We start from the raw sequence: 15,605 nt of genomic DNA on the forward strand, positions 1-15,605 counted from the left end.
GCATTGATGGATTTTGGGAGGAAAGTCCACAGCTCAATTAAAGTAGCAGTACAAGTGGATACGGTAATAACAAAGGCACACAACAAAACTTACCTTCATTGGTCAGAGTGAGTATTTAAATTTGGAAGTGATGTTGCAGCTGCATAAAAAAACTTTGGTTAGGCCACAGTTGGAGTATTGTGTGCAATTCTGTACTCCAAATTATAGGAAGGATGTGGAGATAGTGCAGAAGAAATTCACCAGTATGTTGCCTGAAGTAGAAAGTATTATTGATAAAAAAAAGGTTGGACAAAGCTAGATTGTTTTCTCTCATGTGTCAGAGGCTAAGAAGTGACTTGATAAAGGTATATGAGAAGCATAGTTAGAGTAGATCATTCGTCTTTTTCCCAGGGTAGAAATGTCAAATACTAGAGAGTATGGCTTTAAGGTGAGAGGGCTACATTTAAAGGAGACTTACGTGGCTATTTTTTTACAGAGCATGGACTGCGCTGTAAGGAAGCAGATACGATAACAGACAGAGGATGGTGGGATTATAGACCCTTTATTTACAGGTATACCCCACTTAGTGATTCCCTGTATCACAGCGCTTTCATTTGGAGCCGCATTTTTTCAAAAAACAATAGAGACCACAGAATATGGCCGCTTATGGAGATTTGCAATATGACAACGCAACAACTCTGTGCAAGGAAATCTAATGCCACAAAGCTATATGGGGGAATCTAACGTAACAAATCTACGTGAGGGAATCAAAGCTCCCATCAGGGAATCGCAGTTCCGGTCAAAAGTACGGGAGCCGCGAATGGAAATAAAATAAACGTGTAAACATAGGGAGCAAACATTTGTGGAAAAGCGTACAGACTTACAAGTGGGAAAGCAAGAATTAGCAATAAAAGTTTAAAAATATCAGGAATGCATCTCCATGTTATAATGACCCCCTGGAGCATGTCTAGCACTCCATTTTTTTCACTCCAATGTATTTAGAGCATTAACTAAGGTATTACTGTAATCCCAGCCAGATGCGAGTAGTCAAAGTTGGCATGATGTTCTTTTGGCACCATTGACATCAGAGGCTGATGGGCCTGTTCCTATGCTGTACTGTTTTTTATTCATTGCACAAAAGGCCCTAGCAAATCTGAACATTGACGAGCACTCATATTTTCCCTTAACCGTTCCAATTGGATAATGCCCACATTTATTAAACTAATATCGAGAACCAAACACTAGTCTTCAAGATAATCCATCCCTATTTTTAGAATTTCATGACAACTTTGGTCCTTCGCTGAACTACTTAAATATTAAACTTACAGTTGGCAAAGCTATAGATTCAATAGTGAAGATTTGAACTATTAAACTACTCCTAAAATAATTCCAGTACCTGGAATAAGCTTTCTTCTGGCCATTGCAGCAGCTCTGTGAGATTCATATTCTACAAAAGCAAATCCTCGGTTCTTTGTCTTGTCAGTGGCACTGGGGTAGACGATGACGTCGACGACACCTTCAGTAACTTTCTTCATTTCTTCCAGTATTTCTTCCTTTTTTTTCTCTTTTGGAATTGCCCCAATGAACAATCTGCAGTTGTCTAAGCTAACACAGACACCAATAAATTTTCCAGGTCGAATTTCAAAATTGTTAAGCATTTTGATTGCAGTCTGGGCTTCTTCTCTTGTCGTATACATGACAAACGCATAACCTCGATTCTCACCGCTAAATTCCATCATCAGTCTAAATTCATAAATTTTCCCTGCTCGCTGGAACACAGGCACCAATTCATCCTCATACATGTCTCGAGGAATCTTTCCTACGAAGACTTCACATCCGCGAGGTGGCGGTGGACCTTCCCAACCTGTGAAAATGTTTGTTATCATTTATTACAGTCAATAAAGGGTTAATGACAAATACAAGCATTCATTCGATTATAATCAGGTACACAAACTCGTTTTACATAATTAATTTTTAATACCACAAAAATTCAAATTCAATGTACAACTTTAGTTTAGTTTAGCGATACAGCGTAGAAATGGGCCCTTCAGCCCACCGTGTCGGCACTGACCAATGATCACCCATATATATATATCAGCACTTCAGCTCCCCCTCCCACTCTGACCTTTCTGTCCTGGGCCTCCAGTGTCAGAGTGAGGACCAGTGCAAATTGGAGGAACAGCATCTCATATTTCGCTTGGGCAGTTTACACCCCAGCGGTATGAACATTGACTTCACTAACTTCAGATAGTTCCTCTGTCCATCTCTTTCCCCTCCCCCTTCCCAGTTCTCCCACTAGTCTTCCTGTCTCCAACTACATCCTATCTTTGTCTGGCCCCCTCCCCTGACATCAGTCTGAAGAAGGGTCTCGACCCGAAAAGTTACCCATTCCTTCTCTCCTGAGATGCTGCCTGACTGCTGATTTACTCCAGCATTTTGTGTCTACCTTCGATTTAAACTGCATCTGCAGTTTTTTTCCTACCCATATATTAGTTCTATCCTACACACTAGAGACAGTTTGCTGAATCAATCAACCTGCACGTCTTTGGAATATGGAAGGTAAATCGAGTATCACTGTTCCTTAATTGTAAGAAAATAACTGCAGATGCTGGTACAAAACGAAGGTATTTATTTCACAAAATGCTGGAGTAACACAGCAGGTCAGGCAGCATCTCAGGAGAGAAGGAATGGGTGACCTTTCGGGTCGAGACCCTTCTTCAGACTGAAGCCTTCAGACTGTACCTTAATTGGTACACGTGACAATAAAATACCCGTTGAACCCTTTGAAACAGGAGCACCAGGAGAAAACCCATTGAGAAAATGGATAGTCCGCACTCACAGCACATCAAGATTGTACCAGGGTCTCTGGCGCTGGAAAGCAGCAACTCTACCACTGCCACCAACTGCAGTAAATGATACCTAAATAGAATAATTTTGATACATTTTTTCAAATGGCTCATATCAAACAGTTATTTTGCCTCTTTGTATTCCCATATCTCCCGGACAAGCACACACAGTAATTTTAAGAAGCAAGTGACCTTTGAGTTTTTCAAACAGACATTTTGAAATAAGTTGCGCTTAATTCTTCATTCAGAATTTTCCAAAATCCTATGATTCATCTTGAATCAGAGAATTGTCCGACAAGAACACATTAAGCATTCTTATTAAGCAGTAAAGTGGTGATATGATCAATCATTAGCTACAGCCTTATGGAGTAGTAAGCTGCTGCGAAGCTTAATGGCCTACTCTAATGTTATACTCTTATATCACCTTGACGGAAAGGAAGTTTTTCCATGGCCACAGGAAGATGGACTTTATTACCACATAAACTAAAGGAATCAACATTAAGAGAACATAAGATATAGAACAGGACAGTACAGGAACAGGCCCTTCTGTCTGTACCAAACATGATGCCAAGACCAACTCTAATTGGCCTGCACATAATCCTTATCCCTCCATTCCCTGCAAATGCCTGTCCAAAAATCTCTTAAATGCCATCATCATATGTGTCTCCACCACCACCCTCGGTAGCACACACCAGGCACTTACCACCCCGTGTGTAAAAAAAATGTTGCCCCGCATATCAACTTTCAACTTTGCCCCTCTCACCTTAAAGCAATGGCCTCTCATTTTGAATTTTCCATCCTGGGATAAAAGGTTCTGACTGTCTACCTTATCAATGCCTCTACACAAGTGTATCTACTTCTATCAGGTCTGCCTGCAACTTATGCCACTCCAGAAAAAAACAATCCAACTCTGTCCAACCCCCGCCAGTAACTAATACCTCCTAATTGAGGTAATATTCTAGTGAAATATACTTTAACACAAGGAACTGCATCTGCGGTTTACACAAAAAAAAGATACAATGTGCTGGAGTGACTCAGTAGGTCAAACATCTCTGGAGAACATAGTCAGATGGTGGTTTGGCTTGGGATCTGAAGAAGCATTCCAACACAAAACATCACCTATCTTCTGTTCTCCAGAGATGCTGTCTGACCTATTGAGTTACTCCACAACAATCTAGTAAACCTCCACTCCACCCTCTCCAAAGCTTCCACACCAGAACTGCATGCAATATTCCAAAAGTGGCCCAACTAAAGTCCCATAAAGATGCAACTTGACTTCCTGACTCTTATGCTCAATGCCCCAACCAATCTGATCAATTCATCTTGTGGCATGGTAAACCACTAATATGTGCCGTGTTCCATGGGAATTGAAGGAAGGAATTTCCACACCTCACTTGCATCTTGCTGTACATCTTTATGAAATGAAAATCAATGGCTATAGTTATGCACATGAATGAGTGGCTGGTAAATTCATGACATGTATTGTGGCCAATGAAATGATTCCTGAAAGCATGATTTCTGTAATCTTTTCACTTCTGCAACGCAGTGAACATTAATTTTCATTATCAGCTGATGTTACTTTTGATCGAAAAAAGATCAATGCTGCCTATATATTATAATAGTTGAAAATTGGAAAATATTGATGTTGTAAAGGATCTGGATGCCTTTGAATAGCAGGTAATAAACACAAACATGCAGGTGATGAAAGCAGTTAGTATAGCAAGTGGTGTTATGGAGGGGATGCTTCCTAAACTATCTGAATGGTGATTTTATGTCATGTTAAACTCTATTTCTCAATGAATCCCATATTTTAAGTGGAAATGCTTTTAATCATCTTCCTGTTGGTCAATGGTCTATTGACTATGCTCCTGATATTCCAAACATATTCTTTTTTTTCCCGAATTGAGTTGCAATAGCTGGCAAAGGACTGGAGTCAGAAAAAATATAGAAAATACATATAAATGATTTGGAAGTAAACGTGGAGGTGTTGATTACTACGTAACACCAAGATTGATGGAGTTACGGACTGTGATAAAGGCTGTCAAAGTAGACAGAGGGATATAGTTTAGAGATACAGCTTGGAGATCGGTCCTTTGGCCCATTGAGTTCATGTTGACCAACAAACACCCGTACACTATTTCTATCCTACATACTGTGGACAATTTACAGAAGCCAATTAACCTACAAACCTGCACATCTTTGGAGTGTGGGAAGTAAGCTGAGCAGCTGGAGAAAAGTCACGCAGTCACGGTGAGAACGTACAAGCTCCTTACAGACAGCACCCGTAGTCAGCATTTAACCCAGGTCTCTGGCGCTGTAAGGCAGCAACTGTACCACTGTGCCACTGGCCACCCCTAAAGAAATCGATCAGCTACAGAAATGGGCAGAGAAATGGTAGGTGGAGTTTAATTCGAGCAAGTGTAAGGTATTGCACTTTGAGAGGTAAAATCTAAGGGGAAAATATACAATTAATGGCATGACCCTAAAAACCATTGATTTAGAGTGATATCAAATAATCATGGAAACTAGTCCTTCGGCCCAACTTGCCCAGCCTATCAAGATGCCCTGTCTACACTAGTCCCATCTGCCCGCGATTGGCCCATATCCCTCTAAACCTTTCCTGTCCATGAACCTTTTAAATGCTCTTTTAAATGCCTCAACAACCTCCTCTGATAGCTTGTTCCATGTGCTCATCGCCTTGGGATCCAAGTCCACAACTCCCTGAAGGTGGCAACACAAGTAGAGTGGTAAAGAAGACATGTGGTATGCTTCAAAGGTCCGGGCATTGAGTATAAGAGTTAAAGTCACGATGCAGCTTTATAGGACTTAGGGAGGCCAGAGAAAAGATTCCTAATGCTGGAGTAACAGCAGGCCAGGCAGCATACATGGCAAACATGGATAGGTGATATTTCGAGTCAGGACCTTTCTTCAGCCTGATTGCAGGGGTAGGGAATAAAGAAAGCTGGAAAAGTGGAGAGACAGGACAAAGTATGGCAGGTCATAGTTGAACACAGGTGAGGGGGAGTTTTGATAGGCAGTTAGTTTGACAAAGGCCCAAGATGAGCACACACAAGGTAATTGGAGTTCCGCAGGGGTCGGTGCTGGGGCCGCTACTCTTCACGTTATATATTAATGATTTGGACCAGGGGAATGAAGGCTCTGTGGCAAAGTTTGCGGATGATACGAAAATAGGTGGAGGGGAAGGTAGTGTAGAGAAAGCAGGGATTCTGCAGAAGGACTTAGACATGTTGGGAGCGCGGGCAGAGACAGCTGTACTTTTTATTGAAAGAATGGCCAATAAATTGGCTAATTGAGCACCTAATAAAAAGGCAAGTTGCAGCAAGGTGCGGCCTGTTGTAAGCAGCATGAGAGAGAGGCTGTATTGAGGGCAAGTGTAAGGCTTTGGCTCCTCATGTACCTCATTTAATATACTGGTATGAACCTCATCTACTATATCCACAGTTCCAGGCGTGGACTCCTGTATATCGACCAGACCAAGCGCAGCTCGGTGATCATTTCACTGAACACCTCCGCTCATTCCAGCTAAACCTACCTGATCTCCCGGTTGCTGTACACTTTAACTCCCCCTCCCATTCCCACCCTGATCTTTCTGTCCGGGGCCTCCTCCATTGTCAGAGTGAGGCAAATTGGAGGAACAGCACCTTATATTTCACTTAGGCAGCTTACACCCCAGCGGTGGGGTGGGAGCTGCTTTACGTCCTCGTCGTCCACCCTGGGTAGTTCTACGGAACTGGCAACATTTGCAGCAAAACGTCAACTACGGTACTCTGAAGCACCAATTGCCACTTTTGATTGTTGTAGTTGACATACGAAAGAAAGACCCCAGAGGTATGAACATTGACTTCTCTAACTTCAAGTAACACTTGCTTTCCCTCTCTCCAACCCTCCCCCTTCCCAGTTCTCTGACCAGTCTTACCCACCTAACACTATAACCAGATATTGAGCTTCATGCAATGTATACACTGTCTAAAAAAATAGGTTTACTCGAGTAATTGTTACCATATTACCCAACTTAAAACACTTAATTATTATTTATCCATCAGGGAAGATGGAGTGGAAAGGTGTAGACACGAGGCTAAAAAGAACCTGCATGGCTTTTCATTAACTCAAGCTAATAAGAAATACATAGCAAAATTCACATATTGTAAGAGGGTTTATGCTGGATAGAATCAGCAAATGCAATTCCAACATATTTTCCCAGATTGGTCATATATATATTTTGACTTGGATGTATACGCAGATGGGTTGGTTAATAAGTTTGCAAATCACACCAAAATTGCTGGAGTCGTGGACTGTGGAGGAAGGCTGTCAAAGGGATATAGATCAGCTCCAGAAATGAAGAAGTAAATAGCACGTGCAGTTTAATCCAAGGATCTGTGAGGTGTTGTACTTTGGGAGGTCAAATGTAAGGAGAAAATATACAGTCAATACCCTTAACACCATTAATGTGTAGAGGGATCTTGGGGTCCAAGTCCATAACTCCCTGAAAATGGCAACAGAGTGGTAAAGAAGGTATACGCTTATCTTCATTGATTGGAGCATTGACGATAAGAGTCGGAGTCATGATGCAGCTTTATAAGACTTCGGTTAGGCTGCATTTGGACTATTGTGTGCAGTTCTGGTCACCCCAATACAGGAAGGATTTCGAGGCTTTGGAAAGGGCGCAGCGGAGGTTTACCAGAATGGAAGCTCAGATCCAGGAGTATTAGCTATTTTCCATATCCATATCTGCATATCTTACCTGCCTGCACATAGTTCCTGGATTGTTTTCTCAGGAACGCTGGAGGTTGAGGGGCGACCTGCTGGAACTATATAAAATGTTGAGAGGTATAGATAAGGTAGACAGTCAGAACCTTTTTCCCTGCATGGAAAAATCAAATACCACAGGGCCTAGCTTTAAGATGAGAGGGGCAAAGTTTAAAGCAGATGTGCGGGGCAAGTTTTTCACATAGAGGGTGATGGATGCCTGGAACGACCTACCAGGTATGATGGTGGAGGTAGAAACGATAGTGGCATTTAAGGGACTTCTGGATAGGTACATGGATATGCAGTGAATGGAGGGATATGAATTATGTGCAGGCAGGTAAGATATGCAGATATGGATATGGATTATGTGCAGCCAGGTCTTAGGATCATGTTCAGCGACAACATTGTGGGCCTGTTTCTCCGCTGTATTGTTCTATATTCTATGTTCTTCGCAAAACTCCAGGAGAACCTTTGTCTTCAATCATCTAGTGATAGAAAGTTCCTGACAATTTCTAGTTTTAGTTTTGAGATGCACCACTGAAACAGGCCCTTCAGCTGACCAAGTCCATGCCAACCATCAATCAGCCGTTCACACTAGTTCTATGTTATCCCATTATCTAATCCATTCCCTACTGAGGCCAATAAATCTGCAAACCCGCACGTCTTTGGGATTTTGGAGGAAACTGGTGCACCCGAAGGATACCCATGCGGTCACAGGAAGAACGGGCAAACTCCATACAGACAGCAACCAAGGTCAGGATCAAAGGCGTCACTGGTGTTGTGTGACAGGAGCTCTGCTTTGTCGCCAATTTTGTCTAGAAATAAAAATGGGGAACCCTCACAAAGATTCCATATCCTAGATTTTGTATTTCATTCTTACCTGGTGGTGGACCTCCAAACTTTCTTTGGCCATTTTCTTGTATCATGGTATAGCCTGTCTGTTCCATCAAGGCAAGTAGTGCTGCTTCATTCTGAGTCACAGAACCGAGTTTGTTGGACCCATTTGTCATGTCCAGATTTTCTGCTGTCATGGTCATTAGCAATATTTTCAATCTGCATGAGAAAGCAATACAACAAGTTTTCATTCCTCCTGCTTTTGACTTTGCACATTTCTCAAATTTCCTTACAACACACAAGGAAATTATTTCATCCATCAGGTCCATGCTGGCTCTCATAGCAATTCCATTATCTCATTTATTTCATGGAGTCATAGTCACAGAGCCATACAGAATGGAAACAGGCCTTTTAACCCAACGTCCATCCCGACCGAGATGTCCCATCTAGATTATTCTCACCTGCCTGCGTCTAACCCATATCCCTCTAAATCTTTCCGATCTGTACCTGATCAAATACATTCAACAGGTATTAAATGTTGTTTCTAATACCTGCCTCAACTACGTCCTCTAGCAGCTCGTTTCATATACCCGCCACCCTCTGTGTGAAAAAATTACCCCTCAGGTTCCTGCACATTAGTACAGCGCAGGAATGACCGATTCAGCCCACAATGTTTGTGATGAACATGATGCCGTTAAACATCTCATCTGCCTCTACACGATCCATATCCCTCTATTCCTTGCACTTCCACGTGCCTATCCAAAAGATGTTCCTATTAAAACTTTACCCTCTCATCTTAAACCTATTTCCTCTGGTTCTTGATTCTAGGCAAAAGGCTCTGATAAAAGACTGAGTGCATTACCCCTATATATTCCACTTCATGATTTAGTACACCTCTCTAAGAAATAAAGTCCTAGACTGATCGACCTCTCCCCCATCCTTCCTGCAGCAGGATGTCCAAAATGAGCACAATACTCCAAATGCAGCCCCCACGAACATCTTGTGCAACTGTAACAATTGTAACATCCCAACTTCTTTACTTGGTACCCTGACTAATGAAGGCCAATGTACTGAGAGCCTTCATGACCACCCAATCTACCTGTGATGCCACTTTCAGGGAACTATGTACCTGCGCTCCTACATCTCAATGCTCTATAACACTCCCCAGGGCCCTGCCATTCACTGTGATGGTCTTGCCCTGGTTTGACTTCCCCAAATGCAAAATCTCACACTTAACTACATTAAACGCCATTAACCTTTATTCAGCCCACTTGCCCAGCTGATGAAGAACCTGCTGTAATTTTTGTTAACCATCTTTGCAATCTGCAATACTATCCACTTTAGTGTCATCTGCAAACTTGCCCTGTACATTCTCACCAAATATAATCTACAAACAGCAATGGGCCCAGCACTGATCCCCGATGCACCCCACTATTCACGGGCCTCCAGTCTGAGAAACAACCTTCCACCATCACCTTCTGTTTCTGTTCATGAAGCCAATTCACTATCCAGCCAGCTTGATCCCGGATTCCATGCAATCTGGACTTCAAGAGCAGCCTGTCATGTGGAACCTTATCAAAGGCCTTGCTTTAGTCCTTATGGACAATGCCTACAGCTTTGCCCACATCGACCTTTTAGGTTATTTCTTCCAAAAAACTCAACTACGATTTCCCATGACTAATCCTAATCAGCCCCTGTCTATCTAAATGCATATGTATCTATCCCTCAGAATTCTCTCCAGGAACCTGCCTACTACAATTGTCAGGCTCAACAGTCTAAAGTTCCCAGGCTTTTCCTTACAAACTTTTAAAAATAGAGGCACAACATTAGCCACCTTCAGTCTTCCGGCACCTCACCCATGTTTAATGAAATTCAAATATCTCAGTTAGGGCTCCTGCAATTTCTTCTCTAGCTTTCCACAGTGTCCTCAGATATATCTGATCAGGTCTGGCAGATTTAGGGACCTTCATAGCACCTGCTCGGCCGTAATATGGACTGTCCTCGAGACATCTCCATTAATTGTCCCGTTCCCCAGTCTTCATGTCTTTCTCCACAGTAAAAACAGAGAGAAATACTTATTTTGACCGTGCCCATCTCCTGTAGCTCCAAACAGAGAGGACAGCTTTGGGTTCTGAATGCCCCTATTCTCTCTCTAATTATCCTCTTTCCCTTCAAGTGATACAATTTCTTAGGATTTTACAATAGCATCAAAGTTGGCCCTGTCCCAATTCAGAATTTTAACCTGTCTATCCATAATTATTTTAATGTTAATAATAGAACAGTAGCCACTGGTCCCAAAAGGCTCACTCACAAACACTTCAGTTCCTTGACATTCCCAATTTCCTAGAGTTGATTGAGCTTTACCTTCTCCCTTGTAGAGCCCTCTACATACTGCCTGAGGAAACTTCACTGAACATATTTGACATATTCTACCCCATCTCAGCCCATGGCACTATGACAGTCCCTGTCTATAATGGGAAAGTTGAAATCCCCAAACCAATTAGCTCAGTTTATTTAAGAGATAGAGTAAGGACACAGGCCTTTCGGCCGACAGTATTCACATTCACCAATGATTGCCCGCACACCAGTTCTATCCTACCCACTAAGGACAATTTACAGAAGCCAATTAACCAACAAACCTGCACATCTTTGGAATTTGGGAGGAAACCAGAGCACCGGGAGAAAACCCACACAGTCACAGGGAGAATGTACAAACTCCGTGCAGACACCACTGTAGTCAGGATCGAACCCGGATCTTTGGCGCTGTAAGGCAGCAACTCTACCGCTGTGCCACTGTACGGCCTGCAATCTCCTGGCACATTCATTCTTCTAATTCCCGTTGACTATTTATGGGCCTTATGAGTACACTCCCAACAGGGTAATCATTCCCTTTTTATTTCTCTGCTCCACTAATATAGCCTCATTGGATGAACCATCAGTAATATCATCTCCATCTCTTGCAGTGACATTCTCCTTAATCAATAAAGCAACACCTCCTCTTCTTTTAGCCTCATCTCTATCTCGCTTGCAGCACCTGTACCTGGGAATATTAAGCTGTTCTGTTCCTCTCTTACCAAGTTTCTGTAATGGCTACAATATCCCAGTCACACTACCTATCCATGCCCTACGTTCATCCGCCTTCATCAGGTCCATCGCAGTAAAATAAATGCAATTCAATCCAAGTCTTTCCTCACTCCCTAAAAACATTTCCTGGCTGTGCTTCAGAGCCAAGCTTGGTGCCACAGACCTGAATAGCCCGACAGGCCACCACCTCCACCCAACAGTATCCAAAAGGGCATAGCTGTTTTGAAGAGGAATGGCCACAGGAGTGTCTATTGTTTACTCCCTTTCCTTGTGGTTACCCATCTTTAGTTTAGTTTAGAGATACAGTGCGGAAACGTGGCCCTTTGGCCTACCGGGTCCGCGCCAACCAGCGATCCCCGCACATTAACACTATCCTACACCCACTAGGGACAATTTTTACATTTACCAAGCCAATTTACCTACAAACCTGCACGCCTTTGGAATGCGAGAGGAAAGCGAAGATCTCAGAGAATACCACGCGGTCACAGGGAGAACGTACAAACTCCGTACAGACAGCACCCGTAGTCGGGATGGAACCCAGGTCCCGGGCGCTGCAGGGCAGCAACTGTACCGTTGCGCCACCGTGCCGCCCGTGCATCTACTCTCTTCTTCTACCTTAGGCATGACCACCACACTATATCTATGAAGTTCTCCCTCCCATACAATCCTGATGTCGTCCAGTCAAGGCTCCAGTTCCCTAACACAGTCTGTTAGGAGCTGCACCTAGACACAATTCATAAAGGTGCGGGTATCGGGGATACCAGCAGTTTCCTTAACTTCCCACATCCTGCAGGAGGAACAATGCCCATTCTACCCGCCATTTCTACTGCACTAAAACCAAGAAAGAAAAGCACAGCATTCACACACAAGAAGCAGCAGACTGTACCTTTACCTCCTGCCCCCTCTGCTCAGCTCGTTGACGAAGCCTCGAGCCAAAGTTTTTCAATTATGCTCTACACAGCACTTAGCCTTCACACAGCCTCTCTCCCAATACAGCCGCTCCACTACACCGAGCTTGTAAATTCTCCCACTGCTACTCTGACATTGAAATACACTAACTCCAACCATGCAAGAGCTTGCTTTTGAATTCTCCCGCTGCTGTTCGACACTAAAGTACACTGACTCCACCAATCCAAGAGCTAGCCTTTGAATTCTCCCACTGCTGATTCGACCATGAAATACAGACTCCACCATCTAAGGGCTAACTTTTATATTCTCCCGCTGCTGCTAAAACACTGAAATACACTGACTCCACCAATCCAAGGGCTAACTATTTTCTCTGTAACTATTCTCTTGCACATTCACCAAAACCAAAACAGCCACAATGAAATTCTACACAGAAAGCAGCAGAGGTCAGGATCAAACCCAGCTCGTTGGCGCTCTGAGGCAGCAGCAGTACCTTCTAATAACTGTTAAGATTTTTTTTAATAACACATTTACTCTTCTAAGTCTGAGAAGAAATCTTGCGATAAACTGAATGTGTAAGAAGGAATTGCAGATGCTACTTTACACCAAAGATAGACACAAAATGCTGGAGTAACTCAGCGGGTCAGGCAGCATCTCTGCAGAAAAGGAATAGGTGACGTTTTGGATCGAGACCCTTCATCAGACTGAGAGCAAGGCAGGGGAAAGTACAGGTATGAGAAGAAAATCGGTGTCTGCATTGATGGTGCACTCACCATGGACGATGGAGCTCAAAAGTGGATACTACCCAAAATGGGTATCACACCAGGCCTGGGGGCACACATGCTCACAATTTGCAATGGCATGCCATCAGGACGCACGGTGATGATGAAGCAAATGGCCGGTCACAAGATCCTGCACTTCCAGGATCACTGGTTGCAAAGTTGGGGCCAGCAAGATAGACATCACACCTGAATGGGAGCTGTGGTCTCGTTTAGAGATACAGCGTGGAAACGGGCTCTTCAGCCCACTGAGTCAGCAATCACCCATACGCTAGTTCTATCCTACACACTGGGAACAATTTACAGAATCCAATTAACCTACAAACCTGCACATCTTTGGAGTGTGGGAGGAATCCGGAGCACCTGGAGAGACCCCACACGATCACAGGGAGAACGTACAAACTCCATGCAGACAGCACCCATAGAAAGGATTGAACCCTGGTCTCTGGCACTGTAAGGCAGCAACTTTAACGTTACGCCACTGTGCCGCTACTATGAAATGTACCAGTGACCACTACTTTGGGCACAGGGTGGACTGGAGGAGAAACGGTATCATCCTAGGTCATTGAGATGCAAGTCGCAGCCCATAGGTTAGGGTAGACCTTTCGAAAGTGCCTTTTCAGGCATGACACTGCGCATGGTTCAAAGTTCAGAAGACCAGAACTGGACAGTGAAATGGCCCTTGGTGTCCCCATCCTGTGCCAGGTGTATAATCACATGTTGCCGAAACATAAAATATGACAGAGGTTGCTCTCCCACAGACATCGCGGTTTAGGGGTCATATCTGACCAAACCTCTCCCAGAGGGCAAAGATGGGGGAGGAGGATGCCACCAAGTACGAAGGGCAGTACATTGCAATGACCATTGCACGATGGTACTCTGTTGGAAAATCTTATCCACCATGGTCCCCTTACCCAGGTCCAGCGACACCACCCACTCAGAATTCAGGAAGAACACAGTCTTCCCTGACATCTTGGAAGCTGCAGTAATAGCTGACGAGCAAACCCACCCATTGCCTGCACACAGCTATCTATAGTCATGTCGGGGTGTACAGAGCTTTTCATGCCACTCCTACAGTTAACATTCTGAAAGATGACAAGGGCTTGTGAAAGGTGATAATCTCTTGGGATTATCCTTAATATTATATGCCACAGCTATCCCCATCTCCCCTTCTTGCACTACTGATCTTTTTTAGCTTGTGTAGGAAAGAAAACTGCAGATGCTGGTCGGTAGATGCAGTCTGAAGAAGGACTTCAGACCCGAAACGTCACCCATTCCTTCTCTCCAGAGATGCTGCCTGACCCGCTGAGTTACTCCAGCATTTTGTGTCTACCTTCCTTTTTTAGCTTGCTCCTCAGTACCCAAAACTCCTCCAGGGATACACGATCCCAGCTGCCTACACCTGCCCCATGCCTCCTTTTACTCTTGACCAGAGCTTCCATTTCTTTTGTTACCCAAGCTTCCTTATGCCCATCTGTCTTGCCCTTCAATCTAACAGGAACATGCATGTTCTGAACTCTTGTCAGCACTTTTTTTAAACATCCCACTCTATTTCTTTTCTTTCAAACAACTTACTCCAATCAACTTAAGCAAGTTCCTCTATAATACCGTCAAAGTTGGCCTTGCCCCAATTTAGAATTTTAACTCATGGGCCCACCCTGTCTCTATCCATAACTATCTTATATCTAATAGGACAATAGTCGCTGGTCCCAAAAGGCTCATCCACAAACAATTCATCCTTTTGACCCTCCTAATTTCCCAAGACTAGATCAAGCATTGACAGCTCCCATGAAAGGCCCCCCTAAATAATGCCGGAGGAATCTTTCCAGAACACATTTGACAAATTGCACCTTTCCTACTAAGCCTTTCCTTCTCTGACATTCCCAGTCATTATTGGGAAAGTTAAAATCCCCTACTATGGCAACCTTATTATTCCTGTAGCTGCCTGGAATCTCCTGGTGTATTTGCTCTTCTAATTCCCGTGGACCATTTGGGGGCCTGTACTACACTCCCAACAAGGTGCTCATCCCTTTCTTGTTTCTCAGCTCTACTCATACAGCCTCACTGGATGAACTGTCAGTAATGTCACCTCTCACCACTGCCGTGACTTCCTCCTTAATCAATAATACAACACCCATCTGCTTTTATCCTCCCCCCCTTTCTCTCCTGAAGTACCTGTACCCTGGAACGTTAAGTTGCCTGTCCTGCCGGTCTCTTAACCAGGTTTCTGTAATGTTATACCCTTTATCCTTTATCTGTGCACTGTGGACGGCTTGATTGTAATCATGGAAAGTCTTTTCTCTGACTGGATAGCATGGAAACAAAAGTTTTTCACTGTACCTCGGTACACGTGACAATAATATACTAAACTAAACATTCACAAAAGCTGTCTTCTTGCAATGTCTTTCCT

At 43.6% G+C, this 15,605-nt stretch overlaps 1 protein-coding gene across 1 annotated transcript in view; it reads right to left on the reverse strand.

The window, feature by feature from the left end:
- rbm46 (RNA binding motif protein 46) overlaps nt 1-15,605 on the reverse strand; it is a 58,057-nt gene that overhangs the window by 28,692 nt on the left and 13,760 nt on the right. Inside the window, exons 2-3 of the mRNA XM_078412983.1 lie at nt 8,473-8,645; nt 1,376-1,843 (exon numbers count right to left, since the gene is read on the reverse strand). Of these exons, the coding sequence (XP_078269109.1) occupies nt 1,376-1,843; nt 8,473-8,629 (625 nt within the window). The 5' untranslated portion in view covers nt 8,630-8,645. The remainder of the gene's footprint in view (nt 1-1,375; nt 1,844-8,472; nt 8,646-15,605) is intronic.

Source organism: Rhinoraja longicauda, chromosome 1, assembly GCF_053455715.1.
Source record: "Rhinoraja longicauda isolate Sanriku21f chromosome 1, sRhiLon1.1, whole genome shotgun sequence".
Taxonomy (NCBI): Eukaryota; Metazoa; Chordata; class Chondrichthyes; order Rajiformes; family Arhynchobatidae; genus Rhinoraja; species Rhinoraja longicauda.